At 36.5% G+C, this 21,476-nt stretch overlaps 1 protein-coding gene and 1 pseudogene across 2 annotated transcripts; both read left to right on the top strand.

The window, feature by feature from the left end:
• The first annotated feature begins 1,764 nt into the window (after positions 1 to 1,764).
• LOC106065301 (uncharacterized) lies at positions 1,765 to 12,687 on the top strand. 2 transcript variants are annotated; one of them, XM_056031081.1, is made up of 3 exons: positions 1,765 to 1,915; positions 5,943 to 6,208; positions 8,621 to 12,687. In XM_056031081.1, exons 2-3 carry the CDS (start codon positions 5,986 to 5,988, stop codon positions 11,599 to 11,601), a joined length of 3,204 nt encoding a protein of 1,067 aa, XP_055887056.1. In that variant the 5' UTR covers positions 1,765 to 1,915; positions 5,943 to 5,985; the 3' UTR covers positions 11,602 to 12,687. The 2 variants fall into 2 exon arrangements, with proteins under 2 accessions (XP_055887056.1, XP_055887054.1); XM_056031079.1 differs by lacking the exon at positions 1,765 to 1,915 and adding an exon at positions 5,277 to 5,471 and having other exon boundaries at positions 8,621 to 12,686.
• Positions 12,688 to 13,500: 813 nt separating this feature from the next.
• Positions 13,501 to 20,315, top strand: LOC129926512 (uncharacterized; annotated as a pseudogene).
• Positions 20,316 to 21,476: the final 1,161 nt, after the last annotated feature.

Here is a 21,476-nt window from a genome sequence, read left to right as displayed (position 1 = left end):
ACTATACACCAGTCAAATCAAAGACTATATACCAGTCAAATCAAAGACTATACACCAGTCAAATCAAAGACTATACACCAGTCAAATCAAAGACTATACACCAGTCAAATCAAAGACTATACACCAGTCAAATAAAAAACTATTCACTAGTCAAATAAAAGACTATTCACCAGTCAAATAAAAAACTATTCACTAGTCAAATCAAAGACTATACACCAGCCAAATCAAAGACTATATACCAGTCAAATCAAAATGTTGAGAAATAATTGACTCAATATCTGTGACACATCGTTTTGTTTCATCTTAAGTACAAGCTGCATGTCTATGAAATGTCCAACTGTTCAGTGGCGTAGCATTGGCCCGGGTTCAAGAATACGATGGTGGGCCACTCTCCTTTAAGTTGAGTGCGACTGTCACATATCAAACCAAGCGGTGTCAGTAAAACCTTCACCCGTGCCTTAGTCTGTTGGACCATTCGGGCACCACACATGATCTGATTACCGTCAATCTCCATCTCCATTCCTCTCGGTCTTTTGTCTTGGACAGAATCTCTTTCAACGACAGCCCTGTCCATTCTTTTATGTTGTCTTCCCATCGCTTTCTCTGTCTGCCTCTTCTTCAGTATCTTCACTAACAAATAGTTTATTAGACACAGACATTAACCAATAGTCTCCCACAACGTTATAGCTACTTGATCAATTTATGATCTTATCTTATATAATACAGACGTTACTTAAACAAAAAGAAGATGATTACGTCCTACGCGTCACTGCAACTTCAAAACAAATACAAGTTCAGATCCTATTGGTACTGCTTGGCGCAATGTATCTTAAGACATTCTCATAGCAACTCTCATTGCTGCCGAGGACAGACGTAGACGGCGAAAAGAAAATCTAAATCGACCACCGGTGGACATTGGCCTGCGCTAGATGTGGCAAAATATGTAGGTCCCAGATGGGACTGCGTAGCCACGGGAAATACTGCATTCCTCATTAATATTCGGACTCGAAGACAAGGCCTTATTATATCTTTATATTCACACCGAATTATTCAATAAGAAATAAGTATCTCAAATAATCATAATTATATCTACTAGATTAATTTCAAATTGTTTACTTATAAAACATTATTGGCTATTGTTATTCATTATTGACAATAGCGCCATTTAAAACAAAGGAGGTTCGCATATAATTTTAGAGTTACTTTCCTTATTAGATTTCAAATTAATGTGACTATTGACATTGATTGCTAATTGACATTTTGTTACAGTAATATAATTTAATAACAGTACATATACATGGTGGCTAATTATGTCAGAATTCAAAACATTGAAATTGTTCAACTTATTTTTTTGGTTAGTTTTTGTTTTCTTTCAAGGGTCTCTGTGGGTACCTATTGGTCGTAAGCAAGGGCTCATTAAACCCCTTCGCGCCCTGGTTGCTACGCCCCTCTAAGCACCTTGCTTCCACTAAAAGATCTAGACCTGCATGTTAGAAACTCAAGAGAGTAAACTTGATGTGCGTCAGTCGAGTATTTCTGAACACGACTTTTATGATGCAAGGGCAACAACTCACATTTTTTGTCCCTTCTGTCTGACAGTCTGGGCTAAGAGAAGGTGTGTACATGTGTGAATTAACTCTCTTCTAATCGTTCAACAGACGACTATCATTATTGATTTAACTATTCTAGCCATTAGCTTGGCAAGCAACAAGTAAAGAAATCTTGGAATGCTATGTATATAAAAAAACGGAGGAGGGGGGGGGGGGGTATCTGAATGAGTGTTTCCACTCTGGCCTCTCCAATGTGAAGCAAGCGAAGTACTGGTATAGCTGGGCCGCTTAAGGTCAGCGAATCTTGTCCTCTTTCGTGGCCTTAAGAACAAGACAGAGCGTGTAGCGAGCTGAGAATGTGTCAGGTAACAGGTTATACTTTAGTTGTTAGTGTTATTTTGTTTATTTCATATCTTTTTATCATATTTGTTTAGTAACTAAAAAATGGAAGTTAAACATGATTGAAGTATGTGTCGAACAAATTTCAATCCCAAATAATCTCTTATTTTCTTTTCTCCTTTCTCTGACGTTTTCTTGGATCTGTTTTAAAAAACTAAGTTTTCAACTCACATTTGATAACTTAATATTTATGATATACACGAATTTATGAGCCTCCATAGCCCATACCTTCAGATCTTTGTCAAACGTTCAATGGTTCTAGACTAGAATGAGGTTTCCAACAGACTTATTGAACAAAGTTCTAGACTAGAATGAGGTTTCCAACAGACTTATTGAACAAAGTTCTAGACTAGAATGAGGTTTCCAACAGACTTATTGAACAAAGTTCTAGACTAGAATGAGGTTTCCAACAGACTTATTGAACAAAGTTCTAGACTAGAATGAGGTTTCCAACAGACTTATTGAACAAAGTTCTAGACTAGAATGAGGTTTCCAACAGACTTATTGAACAAAGTTCTAGACTAGAATGAGGTTTCCAACAGACTTATTGAACAAAGTTCTAGACTAGAATGAGGTTTCCAACAGACTTATTGAACAAAGTTCTAGACTAGAATGAGGTTTCCAACAGACTTATTGAACAAAGTTCTAGACTAGAATGAGGTTTCCAACAGACTTATTGAACAAAGTTCTAGACTAGAATGAGGTTTCCAACAGACTTATTGAACAAAGTTCTAGACTAGAATGAGGTTTCCAACAGACTTATTGAACAAAGTTCTAGACTAGAATGAGGTTTCCAACAGACTTATTGAACAAAGTTCTAGACTAGAATGAGGTTTCCAACAGACTTATTGAACAAAGTCTTTTATTTCTTCGGTACGAAAGGAGTCTTTTATTTCTTCGGTACGAAAGGATGTTCTTGTGTTGAAAATACATATAGCTCTTAGTGCACCCATATATTTAGGCTTAAGATGCCAGGTTAAGGTTTTAATAAGCATCTCTTTCCCTCCCACAGAATTTTTACTAGTTCTTGATCCACCTTTGCTTGGTGCTCTATAGCAGTGGTTCCCAAACTGTGTTCCGTGAACCCCAGTGTTCCACTAGGCCTGAATAGTGTTCATTAACTAGCAGGCTACCAAGTGAATTAAAATCTAGATTTCAAAAAATAAACAATGTGTCCCGCTAAATACTCAGAATGTGCGAAGTGTGACATTCAGATTTGGGAAACGCTGCTCTATAGAAACTTTTCCTTCCTTTAGTCCACTAGCTACCTCTTGGTGTTAACTCTAGGCATACTTGTAATTGAGAGAGCTTTCAGATTTGAAACGAGGGAGATTATCGAGAAAATATCTACTTATTATGTACAACAGTTGAATTATTCCCCTTTAATTTTTTAATGTTCCATAATACTAATTTGCGTCCAGATTTGTTAAAAAATGAGCTCGAATGGACCAAAAGAAAATTATCCAAAATAAATAGCTCCTAGTGGTTGTGGCCCCTGATATTTATCGAAGAGTACACAACTGGGTGTAATTAATTAAACTTTTTGTTTCGTTAATTAAAATACTTGCGGGCGATATCAATGAGAATCTGGGCAACGCTATCTAGTCCAGCAATTTCTCTATGCTGTGGTATTTTGTTCAGCAATTTCTCTATTATGTGATATATAGTCCAGCAAGTTCTCTGTCATGTGGTATCTAGTCCAGCAAGTTCTCTATCATGTGGTATCTATCCAGCAAGTTCTCTACGCTGTGGTATCTTGTTCAGCAAGTTCTCTGTCATGTGATATATAGTCCAGCAAGTTCTCTATGCTGTGCTATCTAGTCCAGCCATTTCTCTATTATGTGATATATAGTCCAGCAAGTTCTCTGTCATGTGATATCTAGTCCAGCAAGTTCTCTATCATGTGGTATCTAGTCCAGCAAGTTCTCTGTCATGTGGTATCTAGTCCAGCAAGTTCTCTGTCATGTGGTATCTAGTCCAGCAAGTTCTCTGTCATGTGGTATCTAGTCCAGCAAGTTCTCTGTCATGTGGTATCTAGTCCAGCAAGTTCTCTATCATGTGGTATCTAGTCCAGCAAGTTCTCTGTCATGTGGTATCTAGTCCAGCAAGTTCTCTATCATGTGGTATCTAGTCCAGCAAGTTCTCTGTCATGTGGTATCTAGTCCAGCAAGTTCTCTATCATGTGGTATCTAGTCCAGTAAGTTCTCTGTCATGTGGTATCTAGTCCAGCAAGTTCTCTATCATGTGGTATCTAGTCCAGCAAGTTCTCTGTCATGTGGTATCTAGTCCAGCAAGTTCTCTATCATGTGGTATCTAGTCCAGCAAGTTCTCTATCATGTGGTATCTAGTCCAGCAAGTTCTCTGTCATGTGGTATCTAGTCCAGCAAGTTCTCTATCATGTGGTATCTAGTCCAGCAAGTTCTCTGTCATGTGGTATCTAGTCCAGCAAGTTCTCTATCATGTGGTATCTAGTCCAGCAAGTTCTCTGTCATGTGGTATCTAGTCCAGCAAGTTCTCTATCATGTGGTATCTAGTCCAGCAAGTTCTCTATCATGTGGTATCTAGTCCAGCAAGTTCTCTGTCATGTGGTATCTAGTCCAGCAAGTTCTCTGTCATGTGGTATCTAGTCCAGCATTTTCTCTATGCTGTGGTATTTAGTCCAGCAAGTTCTCTGTCATGTGGTATCTAGTCCACCATTTTCTCTATGCTGTGGTATTTAGTCCAGCAAGTTCTCTGTCATGTGGTATCTAGTCCAGCATTTTCTCTATGCTGTGGTATTTAGTCCAGCAAGTTCTCTGTCATGTGGTATCTAGTCCAGCATTTTCTCTATGCTTTGGTATTTAGTCCAGCAATTTCTCGAGTTCCTGGAGGGATGAGTGACGACCAAAACTGCTATGAGGATAAATAATACGGTCTGTGTTTTCTCGAGCTGCACCACAAGGTAATTGTTCACTCCCTTTTTTTTTTTCAGCTTAAACTGCGTCTGAATATGCTTCTGGCAGGACAGTTGTTTAGTTTTCAGTTGCCATGGAAAAGATACATTTTCTGTTCGTTTTTCTTGTACTTTTTTCATAAGCCATATTGACTCTGAGATTTTTTTTCTTTCGCATGACTGACAACTTGACTAGTACTTATAAAACATTGTAAATAATCAAACTATACCTTGGATTGGTGATGGAAAAGATAAATTGTCAATCTGTGATTTACAAGCAAATGTATTTGTTATATTTAAATGTGTGAACACGATTAGACGTGCACATTTGGTTTATACTAGATAAAAATGCAAGGACATGCAGTGGACAACGAAATTTAAGTGAAGGGAGACAACACTTCTGCATCTTGATTTAAGTTCATATTGCACAAGTTTGTTAACTGACTAGTTATAGTCCAAAGTACTAATTTTATAATCTTGACCTATGTCTTAATGACCCTTAAAACATTAGAAAAAACATTGTTGTTTGCAATGAGCATCATGTCATAGTTATCAGATATACAGATGTTTGTTTTACAACAGTTATACTGGTAAGTAGAACTTTTTAAGCGAAAAATATTTGATCACCTTAATATTCTGCTAACGTCCTTCAGTCGTTCAAAGACTGGTTACTTTATAACCAATTAAAGAACACGTTCATTGATGAATGAATTATTTATTTTTTTTGGAGAAGATGGGGACATACATTTATGTCAATAGACTGCTGGTTTCTGTTTGTACTTTAGCCTTCATTTCCTTTTCAACCAAACTAACTTAGTCAACTTTTTGCAGATCATTTTAGAAATACTTTTGTTACACAGCACCTGATCAGAGTTACAGAATTATGAAATAAAAACATAGTTCAACAAAGTTACCGTTATTATCCACATACAACAGCTAGATTACATTATCTATTAACATTTTATGTTGTTTTTTTTTTGAGTCAACACAACTTGTTGTTTAAACACAGTAAATATTAATGTGCAGACCCAAGGATAACAATGCGTCTAAATGTTTTCCAGAAAGTTATTCCTCTGTCGAAATAATTCCAGTAAAAACCTAAGCATGACAGACATAGTAACTCCTGTTATTATTGGTGTTGATATTGGTGGAACCAACACAGATGCTGTCTTATTGTGCCCCAGCAAGGAAAGACCAGAGATTCTGGCAGAAATAAAAGAACTGACCACAGCTGATGTGACTACTGGTGTTAAGAAAGCAATACTGGGTTGTCTTAAGCAAGCTGTACAGAGGGGCAAGTCAGTGCTGCCCCTTCAAGTCAATATAGGTAATTGCCTAGTTAAATAGTTAACAGAATAAACACATTGGTAGAAGAACTGGCCTTGTGGGGCGCCTTACTGGTTTAGAAACGCTGTTCAATTGTTTTTGTTAATCAAGGTATCAATAAAGTGTTTGTGTATATCAAGGTATCAATAAAGTCCAGTGTTTGTGTATATCAAGGTATCGACATAGTCCAATATTTGTGTGTATCAAGGTATCCTTCCATCAAGCCCATTACGAACGTAGATGTTCAAATGCCTATATTATATTTCACAATTCAGTATCAACCTGTCCCAAGCTTCCCTTTGACTTTGACTTGCACACTTCTATCTAAGCGTAAAGTGTGGTATGATTACGTCCTACGCGTCATGCATTTAGTCATGCATATTAACCAATGACTTAAATTCTGCCAAGTCACTGGTTTTCCTGGCTAGCTCAGGCAACCCATTCTATGCTCTAATAGCACTAAGGAATTTCAGAAGCTTACAAAGCAGGAAATATCTTGATCCCGATGCTTACAGATCTATTGGCTGAATATGGGGGAGGAGTGAACGTACATTGTATTTTGGTGGGTGAAAGCAACTACTAAAAGTATGAGAAACATTGTTTTAGATCTGCGCTCTTCTGACTGGAAAAGCTTTCAATCTTGATGTTGAACGTGAACAAAAGTGTAAATATGTTTTCAAGTATTTCAAAAAACTGCGATTGGTTGTTATTTAGCTACGGTAACTCCTATTCAATTGGAACATTCATTGTGCACTAATTACAAACAGCGCTTTTTTTTTTTCATTATTCTTTATTGAACCCCCGTATGTAATCTGACAGTATCATCATACTAGTTGTGACCTGACATCAGTGCAGTATCATCATCCTAGTTGTGATCTACAGTTTATTAATGAACTATGATAAGAAACTACATAGGTCTTGTGAAATATTGTTAGACATCCAGCCTGCGCTAGGTAATTTTATAGTGAAAAGTGGATTGTGCAGATCAAAACAACTCTTTAAGCGTAACAGAGATACCCTTTGTAAGCGCTATAAAGATCAACCCAGGCGCCATTTTGCCCTCACTGGCATAGAGGAAAGTAGGTGGCAATAAAGTACCTTCCCCGGGCGCACGTTTTGCTCACTACGCCTCTGCGATATAGTCTAGTGTTTGTGTGTACCAAGCTGTTAGAACATCTAATATGAGCAGTAGTGTATCTACAGAAGATCTACTTCTCCATCATTGATTCTCGTGTTTAAACGGTTTATTAGAGCCAAGAGTTGTCTCTGTTTCCTTCAATACCTGTTTGATAATTGTCCAGATACTTCAACAAAATGGAGGAATAGAAAATGTTGTAACAAGAAATGGAAAGTGTTTTGGTACTGGTAGGCCTACAGTTTCTGAGGTCTTCTGTATGGTTGGTAGAGTCAGGTGCTATCCGCCAGGAGGATGCTCCCGTCGCCTCAGCGTGGCCCTCCTGTGGAAACGTCCGCCCGGGGAAACGGATAGGCAAAGTACGGTAGCACACATAGCTCTCAGTGAGTTACCACACGTACGGTCGAGAGACTGTACACAGCACGTGGTAGGGATGTAACAAAGGCTCACTAACCCGCCCAACACCCCACCGATTCGTTCCCCATCGGGGGCCATACGCGCTGTGATGGACCCTCGCACGGGTTCGGTGGGACATAATAGGCATACGAAAGGCCCCCACGCGGCTCGGCCTCCGGCCTCGCACGAGAGGGGGATACTCGTGTGGGGCTCAAGGGGGTCGTGTCCTGCGACATACCGGACGAGAGTACATGATCGTTTCGGATAAGGCGGGATTTCGGACAGAGGGATTGGTGAAGAGCCGATGCCTCATCCTGGCCATGGATAAAATCCTTTCCTTGGTCAAGAGGTCCATAAAAGGGAACCGAAAGTTCTCGGACCTTAAGGACATCTGAAACAGGTGCTATCCGCTTACTCTCACTCACTTGAAGTGAACAAAAATAGAAAAGAGCTGATCAAAGTTCCTCTTAAATTTTTTACCTTAAGATTTTGAATGTAGTGACATTTACTTTTGTAGGAATTAAAGGTTCTTTTCATTTAATAGATAGCTCTACCTGATGTGCTCTAGATGTGTAGTCCGACAGGGATAAGCCTACTCAATTAACTTGTTTTGTGCTGATAGCAATCAAAACGACATTCAAGTCATCAATTTCTTCCTGGATTAACTTTTAACTTGAATAGTGCCATAAAATAAAACACTAGAAGTTCGACACTTTCTTTTTTAGATCTCTTAAATATGTTGAACTTTCATTGCTACAGTATATAGATCTAAACGCATGAGAAACACGCTATCTGGCTATAGACTTGTTTGTATAAAATTAGGTATCTTTACATAATAAAAGAAAGTTTTATGTTAAAAGTTTCTTTTTCTCTTCCATCTAGGCACAACTCACTTTGTAAATGCTGTAGTCCAAGGGAAAGATTTGGCTAAAGTGGCTGCTGTTAGAATCTGTGGCCCTGTGTCAGAAGAAGTTCCTCCTTTTATGGACTTTCCCTCTAGGCTGGCTAATGTGATATGTGGATCTGTCCATCTTGTTCACGGAGGCTTCAGATTTGATGGCAAAGAACATGAGTCTTTAGATGAACAGCAAATCTGTAATGTACTCAAAGACATTCAATCTAAGGGCATAAAAAACATTGCATTTATTGGTGTGTTTTCTCCAACTAGACCAGAACATGAAATCCGTGCCAAGAAAATCGCTCTTGAAGAATACCCAGAGGCTTCTGTGACTTTATCTCATGAAATAGGCCACATAGGACTTTTGGAGCGTGAAAATGCAGCTCTCTTAAATGAATGCCTGAAGCCATTATGTAAGAAAACAATAAGTGGATTTCAAACTGCGCTTGATGAGATTGGAGTCAAATGCCCATTTTATTTAACACAAAATGATGGTACCATCGTCAGCAGTGAGGCTGTCTTAGAGCAGCCGGTACTTATATTTGCATCTGGTCCAACCAATAGCATGAGAGGTGCAGCTTTCTTGTCAGAACTGAAGGATGCTATTGTTGTAGACATTGGAGGAACAACTACAGATGCTGGAGTTCTGAAAAATGGATTTCCAAGAGAAGCAGCTAGCCATGTCAAGGTGAGCGGAGTTAGAACCAATTTTCGTATGCCTGACGTCATAAGTATTGGTTTAGGAGGTGGCTCCTATGTTAAAGAACATACCAAGAAAGATGACAGTGGACAATATGTAACAGTTGGCCCTCTCAGCGCTGGATTAAATCTAATGAAGGAATCATATGTGTTTAACACAAGCAATAATTATTCTGACAGATTTATTACAGCAACGGATGTAGCAGTAGCATCTGGGCTTTGTCAACTTGGATCTACGGAAAATGTCAAAAAATTGAACAAATCATTAGTTAATCAGGCCATAGATGAGATTCACAGACTCGTTGAAGATGTAATAGACAAAGTGAAACTAAGTGTCGATGAACTGCCTGTTATTGTAGTTGGTGGAGGAAGTATTCTAATAGACAGGTCACGACCTCTGAAAGGAACCAAACAACTAATAATTCCAGAACATTTTGGAGTTGCTAATGCAATAGGTGCAGCTTTAAGTAAAGTGTCAGCTAGCTACAATAATATTGTCAATTTAATAGACCGAGTCAATACTCTTGAGATGGAGGCATGTGTTAGTAAAGCTCTTGAAGATGTCACCAATGATCCAGATGGAAAGGAAAGTGAAAGAGCCAGTAATCAAGCTCGAAAGCCTTTTCTATTAAAAGCGAGAGATGATGCTATGGAAGAAATTTGTCAGAAAATTAAAGCTACTCTCGTCACTGATGGCGCTACTGAAGAAAGTCTAGAAATTCTTGAAAAAGAAGATTCTGTTCTTGCATACATTCCTGGAAATGCCACGCAAATAAAAGTAAAAATTGTAGGAGATTTATCCTGGGGTGAAACTAAAAACAAACAGGCTTGGTTACCACCAGACAATGTTGAGAAATTGGTATTGGAAGATTCTCAAACCATTGAAAAACAAAAGTTTTCTTCCACTGGTCAGAGAATAGATTCAGAAGAAGAGGAAATGATTCAAGACTGGACAAGATCACCAAAAGATCCTGTTATTGATCCATCAACTGGAGAATGGTTCATTTCTGAATGGGACATTGAATGTATTGTCCTTGGCTCAGGTATATATGGTTGTGGTGGTGGTGGAAGTCCACATTTAGGACGTCTGCGAGCATTAAAAGCCTTGCAGGATGGAAAGAAATTGAGAGTTGTCAGTCCTGAGAAACTTTTACAAAATGCCGATCCCGTAAAGGATATAATAATTTCATCTTCTTTTATCGGAGCTCCATTGATTATGTTTGAACAAGCTATTTCGTCACACGAAACCACTGCTGCAATAGAATGTTTAATAGATTTGTATGAAATCGGAGAATTTAATGATGGAAACTTATTAAACAAAGAAAACGTTCATGTGGAGACCAGTCCGGGAGCATGCAAATTTATTAGAAATTATAGGCCTAGGGGTGAACGGTCAACAAAGTATAAGTTTGTAGCCGTAATGGCCGATGAAATTGGAGGTATGAACGCTATTGAACCTTTCCTGCAGGCTGCCAACCTTGACCTACCTGTTTTGGATTGTGATGGGATGAGCCGTGCTTTCCCTGAAGTTCAGATGTTTATACCATACATGTTTGGTTATCCCCCTTATCCAGTAGCCATAGTTGGAAGTGGAAACTATCAAGAGAGAACAGCAATGCTTTACGCCCCTTCCAACAAACTTCTTGAGAACTTCCTGCGTCAAGTTTCAATAGAAAATGGATGCTCTGCAGGGATGGCTACGCCACTTTTGAAAGACACGGTGCTAACCAAATCAGCATTGCATACCGTAAGTAGTGCTTGGAGACTTGGCAATGCTATTCTTAGAGCTAGGCTGCAGAAGGAATCAGTCATTGAAGCTATAGTTCAACAAGAGAATGGGAAGCATGTCATGAATGGTAAAATTTTGGATGTCCAAAGAGAGACAAGCGGCGGTTTCAATCGTGGCTTCTTGCTGGTAGAAGGCTCTGATGGTTGGCTGGGACAAACTTTAATCATTGAATTCCAGAACGAAAATCTTGTAATCATTCAACTTATCGATGGTAAAAGAGGGCCGTGCATTGGATGTGTTCCGGATCTTATATGTATAGTAGATGTTGACACAGCAGAACCAATCACAACAGAAGAAGTCAAGTTTGGTCTGCGTGTGGCAGTTCTCTTGCTACCATCCCATGACCTACTCCGCAGACCTGAATCTTTAAAATGGGTCGGACCTCAAGCTTTTCATTATGGAGACGAAATACAGTTTTCTCCTTATAAACAGAGACTACACATTGAAACAGTAGGCGCTATAGTACAGCATAAATAACAACATTTAGTACATAATACACTACATCCCGAATTACATATGTCTGAAGAACTTGCATCATTTAGTACATTATACCTCTGAAAGAGACAGCTGGAGAGATCTAACGAAGATCTCGGGACAGACATTTGAGGCCTAAAGAAAAGTCATTCCCGAATACCGGCGAGACCAATCGTTATATTAGGCCTGAAAATTGACCTGCGACGTCGCAACCTGTGGGCAGTTTAGACCAATAGTTCGTTGCCACGACACCTGTGGTGACTTTGGACCTGTGACGTGGTCTCGATACAAGCGCATATCCCAGGCAGTCAACGGCTTTATCTGCATCAGATGTAGTAGAATATGCATGAAATCATACTTAATCTACGAACCGAAATCATTATTATTGAGCGAACGGTTAGAGGTTTTTAAAAAAAGTAAAAACGGGTTTCCCAGTCATTTTTCTCAGACATCATAAAAAATAAATTTGTATATTTAGAGTAACCCAAACATTATTTTTTTAAAGTGTTTTATTGTATTGACTAATTCTTAAAGAATTTATATTTCCATCTAGGTCAATCTTCTTTAGCTTTAGATTTGGTGTCCATGTTATGAGTTGTGAATGCCCGTCTTTAAAAAAAAAAGTGAATAATCATATAGTGCAAGATTCATTACACTTATAGTAGGCTACATTATACAGTGTAGCTACTAAAGCTTCAAGTTCTACTGATGGGGTTGAAAAGATTTCATTTTTTAAAGTTTTTAACATCTTATGTTGATTTACAATTGATATCTTATAATTAAATTTCTTGCTGAGATTTCATTGTTTCAGAAAGTAAAATTGCTGAAATCTTTTGACCATGTTTTTTTTTCTGTATGTTGAATTGATATTCTGTGAATTCATATCTATTTTTTTAAATAAACAACATTCCATGATCAAACGTTAGTTTTATTTTCCAAGAAGTTTTTGTGTGAAATCATATTGTTAATTATTTATATTTTAACCAAACTTTTAAAAAATATTTTGTTATCATGAAACAAATTGTTTCGAATCGGATAGTTTTGAAAGTGTATGAAATAACACAACGAAAGTACGCTGAGGCTTGTGTCACCGTCCTGCGTGTAAATGTGAGTGCGTCAACATCGTACCTGTGACACGGACTAAATGAAACAAAAAAAAAACAACAACATAAAGAATGCGAGTTCAACGCAAACAAACACAGGAAGCATAATATAAGAGCATTCTAAGTTAGTATTGAACCAAAAAATAAGAAGAGAGTTGTTCCATGCGATCTCTCGAACTAACTGCTTGTTGAACCAATTGCTGTGGCAGATTCAATGTCGATAAACCACGAGAATCTAATTCCGCGGACTAACCGATACCATAACCCCAACCTGTAAAATGATTTTCCTTCATAATCCTAATTTAAGTAACTGATTTTGCCATTATTATTATTATTATTATTATTATACAAACCTCAGAAAGAACGGGATATGACTGCAAGCTGCACTTGATCCAATTTGTCAAAAAAAGAAAAGAAATATGTTTCGCTACATTTATTTAAAAAAAAAGAAAAAAAAAACTCCTGAGATCTATCCGGAACATCTTCAACCTTGGTTGTTAAAGGAATTCTGGTAAGTGTTAACTGGATGTCATATCATATAGAATTGGAAAGTAAGAGGAAATTTCGTCCGCAAGCATACGCAAATGTTTTATGACACACATTTCTAATGTGTTCTGCTTGTCAGGTTTAACGGCATTTTCTTCATACAAAGCATATAGGCCTAATGTTAGAAACATGTTGTTGTTTTTATCATCCAATTTTCGTAGGCGACACTTTCGATCCCCATTCCTCAAAGGTGTCGCGACTCACAGATTGAGAACCGCAGATCTTGACTATAGATATGTAATATGTAGACCTGCCAGGGTGCCCCTGCATAGGTAGGTATGTGTTATTGGAGAAAAAAACATTCTCGGCCATGGCCTTCGACCTATAGTCTATGACCTACTAGATCTACTACTAGTGCTACATAGTACAGAACAGTTTGAAATGATCATGTTTGTTGTTTTTTTCTTGAAGTTAACTTAAAGTAGGTAGGATTTGATCTAAGTCTACATTAAATTATATCTATATTATATGCCTTAATTAGAATTATTAATACTATAAAAGTAGACGTCTTAGATTGAATATATAGATTATAGATCTAAATGTAGATCTAACCCTATAAATAATTTAGATTATAATTATAGATCTAGATGTAGATTTAAAAGCTAGTTAGTATATAATAAGTCAGTATAGACAGTATAGTGTAGTATAAGGCCTACTAAGACTAAGTCACTAAGTGTGACTAAGGGCCTACTACTACTACTAGTAACTTACTAATTTAGAATATCTATAGATAGTAGATCAAGTCGCCTATTAGGTCTAGATCTATATATCTAGAATCTAGGTATAAAATCCATATAATAATAATAAGTAATAAGGCTTGTCTTCAAGTTCGAAGAATTTTCTACTAGACTCTAGATCAATACTAAAGTCTAAATGTGACTAATTCTATAGTCATGTCATAGTATAGTCCAAAAAAAAATCTTTACATTTTTACCAAGCTTAATAGCAATTAACTCACTCCGTCTGTCATTCTGTCTAGTAAAAAGTTGGCACACGTTATTTCTCCCTAACTCAAGTTGAAATTTTGCAAATTCTTATTCTTGTCGGATTTTTTCTTTCCACTCTCTCTCTCTCACTCTCATCAATCTTCCTTACATTCTGACCCTTCATTCTTCATTGCTTTAGATTTTTTTTATTGAAAAAGGGAGTTACATCCTCAAAACTATCTGGAAGAGGGTTTTAAACTCAAAAGAGATTGATTACTTCATTTGCTTTATTTTTTGTTTTATTGAAGAGTGGGGTTTTAACCTCAAAACCTCCGTAGGGAGATTTTTAAACTCAAACTCCCCTTGGCTGTGCTGGGGCATGCTTGACTAGATTGACACATGAAAGGCATATATGACATAATTATCTTCTTTTTTGAAGTAACATCTGTAATATATAAGATAAGATAAGTGATGGATTAACATTAAAATCTCAGATACAATAAACGAAATTAAAGCAAAACAAACAATCTCAAAATTCCAGAAATACAAGAATGAATAAAAAAAAAAAACCAATTACTTAATTAGCTAATAATAATTAATTATTTTGATTAGTATTGAACAGGGGAAAGAAATCATACTTGACAGATGTGGTGGTATAAGTTGAATTAGTCCCCTTGAGAAGGCTTGCGCCCTGAGTTAACCATTTTTTTAATGAATTTAAAAGTGATCATGATAACATTTACACAGATACCCTCCTTCTCTTCCCACTCCCTTTCCCAACCCCTTTCCCAACTGGTCCAGACAAATGATCGGATCATAGCAGACAGGTGATAGCATATTGAGAAAGCTAATAGCATGAAATTGTGCTAAACAAAAACAGGTGGTTAAAATATTTCTGATTGCACAAATTTATTATTGTTAGATCTATTAAAATTTTAATCATGACTGAAGTCATTAATACAATTACAATTAATATAAGCTCTTTGTCTGATTAATCTACTTTATTGAAATATGCTTATAGTAAAAAAAATACAACAAAAAAATTATCTTATAGTATAGTACATATTATTAACAAAATTCACTTCTAGTCTACATCATTGATTTAAAATGGATAAAAAAATATTTTTTTTAATATGACCATAATTTTATTGTGGGTGATGTTTGTAAAATGTCTGGTTGACCTTTTTTTTTTTACTGGAGTTGGCTTTATATGTATGTTAGCGTTCCTAGCAATGAATCAATAAATATTTTTTTTGTTAACAGCTATCAAGATATTCCAGCAAACCTATCAAAATAATCCAGCAAACCTAAGCATGACAGACATAGTAACTCCTGTTATTATTGGTGTTGATATTGGTGGAACCAACACAGATGCTGTCTTATTGTGCCCCAGCAAGGAAAGACCAGAGATTCTGGCAGAAATAAAAGAACTGACCACAGCTGATGTGACTACTGGTGTTAAGAAAGCAATATTGGGTTGTCTTAAGCAAGCTGTACAGAGTGGCAAGTCAGTGCTGCCCCTTCAAGTCAATATAGGTAACAACCATTGTGCATAGTGTAGGTGACTATATACAAGTTGAACATATGGATATAAATATATATATATATTTCAAACAGTTTTATTTCTTTTAATATTTTTAAGTAAAAAAAGTAAAGTTCCCCTTTCAGAACTTTTGATCTATAGGGCAGACAATGTGAAAGTCATCTGTTTCTATGGCCGACAGATAATGGGATTAATGACCGACCGCTATACTTTCCCCAACAAGTCAGGTATTCATTAGAGTTGGGTGGACTCGGAGGCACCCTTAAAATCCTAAAATAAAAATCCCAAAATTAAAATCCTTCCACATTGAGATTCTAACCCTGGACCCTTCAGTTCAGAAACCTAGTGCTTTACCACTCCTTGTACACATTATTGCTCCCAATTCCCTATCTCGGATCAAGTTGAAACTTTGCTCAATTATTCATTGTCCCCAACAAACAACAATTTTTAAAAAATTTACAAGTAAATAAATTAATTAGTGGTAATTAATTAATTTTGTTTCATATGAAAAAAGGAAATAAATCTTGCAGTATTGATAGCTATGATTGTAAATGTGTAGTTCTTTCCCTTATATAATAATTTTAATTATTTTTTTAAAGTATGTTCTTTTTATTTTGCTTGTTTGGGCTTTGTTAATAAAGGCTTATGATTGTTCAATGTATGTAATTTCCATTTCATCTTGTAAGAGATTTTAGACAATTTAAAAATATCTCCTTAAATACATTCCACATATTTTCTGATTTATGTTAAGTTATTTCTAAATGTTTTATTATACAAAAATTCTCTTTACAGAAAAAAAAGCTATAAGCCCTATTACTTTAGATATATAATTATTATGATAATTATTATCAGTAGTTAAGCATTATATTTAGGTTGACATCTTAAAAAAAAAAACCTTCATCATTTAGTAGAATAATGTAATTTAAAATAGCTGAGTGTTTACTAGAAGCAGATTTGATTTCTTTTCAAGATAAGTTTTATATAATTATGATTAGCAGTAGCTTATGTTAAGTATGATATAATCTGCTCTCATGTAGTTTACATATGAAAGAATTGATAAATTTAAATACTATTGAACTCAGTTGTGTATTTTAACCATCTTAAAACTGGTATTTAGTATTAGGTATGAAAGGTTTTGATGATGATACAACACAATCAAACACAAGTGGTCAAAGAATTGAATGTGCCTTGCTATTTGATTCATTAAGTGTTATGTGCCAGTCGCAATGAATAACTTTCCTAAACACTGAATAATTTTTATAAAAGAAATAAATTAATTAAAAAATGTCAACTATTTTTGTTCTCTTCCATCTAGGCACAACTCACTTTGTAAATGCTGTAGTCCAAGGGAAAGATTTGGCTAAAGTGGCTGCTGTTAGAATCTGTGGCCCTGTGTCAGAAGAAGTTCCTCCTTTTATGGACTTTCCCTCTAGGCTGGCTAATGTGATATGTGGATCTGTCCATCTTGTTCACGGAGGCTTCAGATTTGATGGCAAAGAACATGAGTCTTTAGATGAGCAGCAAATCTGTAATGTACTCAAAGACATTCAATCTAAGGGCATAAAAAACATTGCATTTATTGGTGTGTTTTCTCCAACTAGACCAGAACATGAAATCCGTGCCAAGAAAATCGCTCTTGAAGAATACCCAGAGGCTTCTGTGACTTTATCTCATGAAATAGGCCACATAGGACTTTTGGAGCGTGAAAATGCAGCTCTCTTAAATGAATGCCTGAAGCCATTATGTAAGAAAACAATAAGTGGATTTCAAACTGCGCTTGATGAGATTGGAGTCAAATGCCCATTTTATTTAACACAAAATGATGGTACCATCGTCAGCAGTGAGGCTGTCTTAGAGCAGCCGGTACTTACATTTGCATCTGGTCCAACCAATAGCATGAGAGGTGCAGCTTTCTTGTCAGAACTGAAGGATGCTATTGTTGTAGACATTGGAGGAACAACTACAGATGCTGGAGTTCTGAAAAATGGATTTCCAAGAGAAGCAGCTAGCCATGTCAAGGTGAGCGGAGTTAGAACCAATTTTCGTATGCCTGACGTCATAAGTATTGGTTTAGGGGGTGGCTCCTATGTTAAAGAACATACCAAGAAAGATGACAGTGGACAATATGTAACAGTTGGCCCTCTCAGCGCTGGATTAAATCTAATGAAGGAATCATATGTGTTTAACACAAGCAATAATTATTCTGACAGATTTATTACAGCAACGGATGTAGCAGTAGCATCTGGGCTTTGTCAACTTGGATCTACGGAAAATGTCAAAAAATTGAACAAATCATTAGTTAATCAGGCCATAGATGAGATTCACAGACTCGTTGAAGATGTAATAGACAAAGTGAAACTAAGTGTCGATGAACTGCCTGTTATTGTAGTTGGTGGAGGAAGTATTCTAATAGACAGGTCACGACCTCTGAAAGGAACCAAACAACTAATAATTCCAGAACATTTTGGAGTTGCTAATGCAATAGGTGCAGCTTTAAGTAAAGTGTCAGCTAGCTACAATAATATTGTCAATTTAATAGACCGAGTCAATACTCTTGAGATGGAGGCATGTGTTAGTAAAGCTCTTGAAGATGTCACCAATGATCCAGATGGAAAGGAAAGTGAAAGAGCCAGTAATCAAGCTCGAAAGCCTTTTCTATTAAAAGCGAGAGATGATGCTATGGAAGAAATTTGTCAGAAAATTAAAGCTACTCTCGTCACTGATGGCGCTACTGAAGAAAGTCTAGAAATTCTTGAAAAAGAAGATTCTGTTCTTGCATACATTCCTGGAAATGCCACGCAAATAAAAGTAAAAATTGTAGGAGATTTATCCTGGGGTGAAACTAAAAACAAACAGGCTTGGTTACCACCAGACAATGTTGAGAAATTGGTATTGGAAGATTCTCAAACCATTGAAAAACAAAAGTTTTCTTCCACTGGTCAGAGAATAGATTCAGAAGAAGAGGAAATGATTCAAGACTGGACAAGATCACCAAAAGATCCTGTTATTGATCCATCAACTGGAGAATGGTTCATTTCTGAATGGGACATTGAATGTATTGTCCTTGGCTCAGGTATATATGGTTGTGGTGGTGGTGGAAATCCTCATCTAGGACGTCTGCGAGCATTAAAAGCCTTGCAGGATGGAAAGCGAATGAGAGTGATCAATCCAGAAAGTCTTATGAAGAATGCAGATCCAGAGAAGGATTTGGTGATTACAACAGCTTTTATTGGAGCTCCCTTGATCATGTATGAACAAGCTGTTTCATCCCATGAAACTACGGCTGCCTTAGAGTGTTTAAAAGATTTGTATGAGATTGGAGGATTTAAAGATGGAGTTATAGTAAATCAAGAAGATTTTCTTGTAGAAACAAGCCCAGGTGGATGCAAGTTCATTAGAAATTATCGTCCTACAGGTGAAAGAACAACAGGCTACAAAGTTGTTGCCATGGTTTCAGCAGAAATAGGTGGAATGAATGCCATCGAGCCATTTCTACTGGCTGCTAATCTGGATCTACCAATAGTGGATGGGGATGGGATGAGTCGAGCTTTCCCTGAGGTTCAAATGTTTATGCCTTATATGTTTGGTAATTTGCCATATCCTGCAGCCATAGTTGGAAGTGGAAACTATAAAGAGAGAACAGCAATGCTTTATGCACCAGCTAACAAACTGCTTGAGAACTTTCTGCGCTTAACATCAATTGAGAACGGATGCTCAGCAGGAATGGCATTACCTTTAAACAAAAGTAGTTTGCTGAACAAAACACCTCTACATACTGTTAGTAGTGCTTGGAGACTTGGCAATGCTATTCTTAGAGCTAGGCTGCAGAAGGAATCAGTCATTGAAGCTATAGTTCAACAAGAGAATGGGAAGCATGTCATGAATGGTAAAATTTTGGATGTCCAAAGAGAGACAAGCGGCGGTTTCAATCGTGGCTTCTTGCTGGTAGAAGGCTCTGATGGTTGGCTGGGACAAAAGCTTTTAATAGAATTTCAAAATGAAAATCTAGTCATTATTCCAACAATGCCTAGGTACTACACCTGATCTTATCTGTATAGTGGATGCAGATAATGCAGAACCAATAACTACAGAAGAAGTCAAGTTTGGCCTGCGTGTGGCAGTTCTCTTGCTACCATCCCATGACCTACTTCGCAGGGCTGAATCTCTAAGATGGGTCGGCCCTCAAGCTTTTCATTATGAAGAATTGCAGTTTTGTCCCTTTAAACAGAGATTACCCACTATACCAATACCATTGTGTAAATAATGAGCTCTAATTGTTTGTATGCATGGCACTTTATTATAAAATCCACAATTTATAGCTAGAAATAAAAAACTTGTAATGTTATCTATATGTTACTAATGTATTTGTGTTGTTTTTGTATTTCATAATAAAAAATGTTTGCATGAGTTTAAATCCAGATATATGTTGACTACTTCAATAAGATTTTTTATAAAAATAAAACATCTAATGCAGCGGTTCTCAACCTTTTATTCTCGGCGACCCCTTTTTACAACCCCCCACTCTACCGCGACCCCCTCTCCCTGACACTCATATACAGCAATAGAAGAGTAAACAAATACAATCCGTATTTTCGATGGTCTTAGGCGACCCCTGGCAAATCGTCAATCGACCTCCAAGGGGGTTGCGACCCACAGGTTGAGAACCCCTGATTTAATGTCTTTTATTTGTCTATAAAGAATGATTAAATACTGAAGCATAAAGAACGATAAATACTATGACCTTCACTTTGTTATCCTCCTCTCATGTAATAAATTACTCAAGATGTTTAGTCCAAAAAGATTTTTGTTGAAAATGTTAAAAATGTCATTTGTTTTCTTGGTTGACTCATAGCACTTGAAAATAAATTATAATGGTATTATACTTAGATGAATTCATCCTAGCAATTAGAATAAAAATGTGTTTATATCTAATGTCTTTCTAAATATTTTATTAGGTTATATTTTCTAGTTTGTAAGTAATGGTTAAGTGTTAACTGTATGTCTTCTACTTAACTTTTTAGTCTTTGTTTCAATTTTTTTTTCACTTAGTAATTATTTTGGGGGGGGGGGGGGGGGGGGCCTGGCTAGACATGCTCCAATGTGATTACCATTTCTGTAATTCATCTAATTATCTTTTTGTCAGTATCTCATGTTTTCATTGTTCTAGCTCCATATACTCTACAATTATCACCAAAAAAGTTTGGACTAATGCAATCAGATTGGATATGTAAATTAGAAACAGTAATGAGCTTAAGATTTCCTTGAAAGACACTTAAGTTAACAGATATTAGTGTGAGTCTGTAGCCATTTATGTGTACAGTTTGCTTTCAACCATGGTGTAACAGTTTGCATCTATATTTTTTGCTTTACTTGATCAAATTTCCTAAAGTTAACTTCAAATCAATATCAAACATTTGAGTTGTGTAACTAAGTAGTCAAAGTAATTTGAATGTATAAAATACAAAGATCTCTTATCTAGCTTATGTAGTTGGCCATAAAGAATATAAACTAATAGGGTTATAAAAATGCTTTGACCTCAATACAAAAGAAAATTAATAAATGTAACAATATTAGCCAATCTATAAAGAAAAAAGCTATACATTTTCAGATGTGTGGAAGCTACTTGTTGAAGTTCAGGGTTATAGTATGTCCCAAAATCAAAGGTTTTGTTTCAACTTGTTGATAATGATTAAACCTTTTCAAGATAAAACATTCTAATTCCCATTGTCATGATAATATGACCAATACTTTTTGTTGAAT

Source organism: Biomphalaria glabrata, chromosome 5, assembly GCF_947242115.1.
Source record: "Biomphalaria glabrata chromosome 5, xgBioGlab47.1, whole genome shotgun sequence".
NCBI lineage: Eukaryota > Metazoa > Mollusca > Gastropoda > Planorbidae > Biomphalaria > Biomphalaria glabrata.
Note: the sequence above shows the minus strand (reverse complement) of the source record. Positions and strands in the feature narration are given on the sequence as shown.

Coding starts and splice junctions, on each gene's coding strand:
- LOC106065301 (XM_056031081.1), top strand. CDS start 5,986: ATGACAGACATAGTAACTCCTGTTATTATTGGTGTTGATATTGGTGGA. Junction 6,209..8,620: donor GCCCCTTCAAGTCAATATAG/GTAATTGCCTAG, acceptor TCTTCCATCTAG/GCACAACTCACTTTGTAAAT.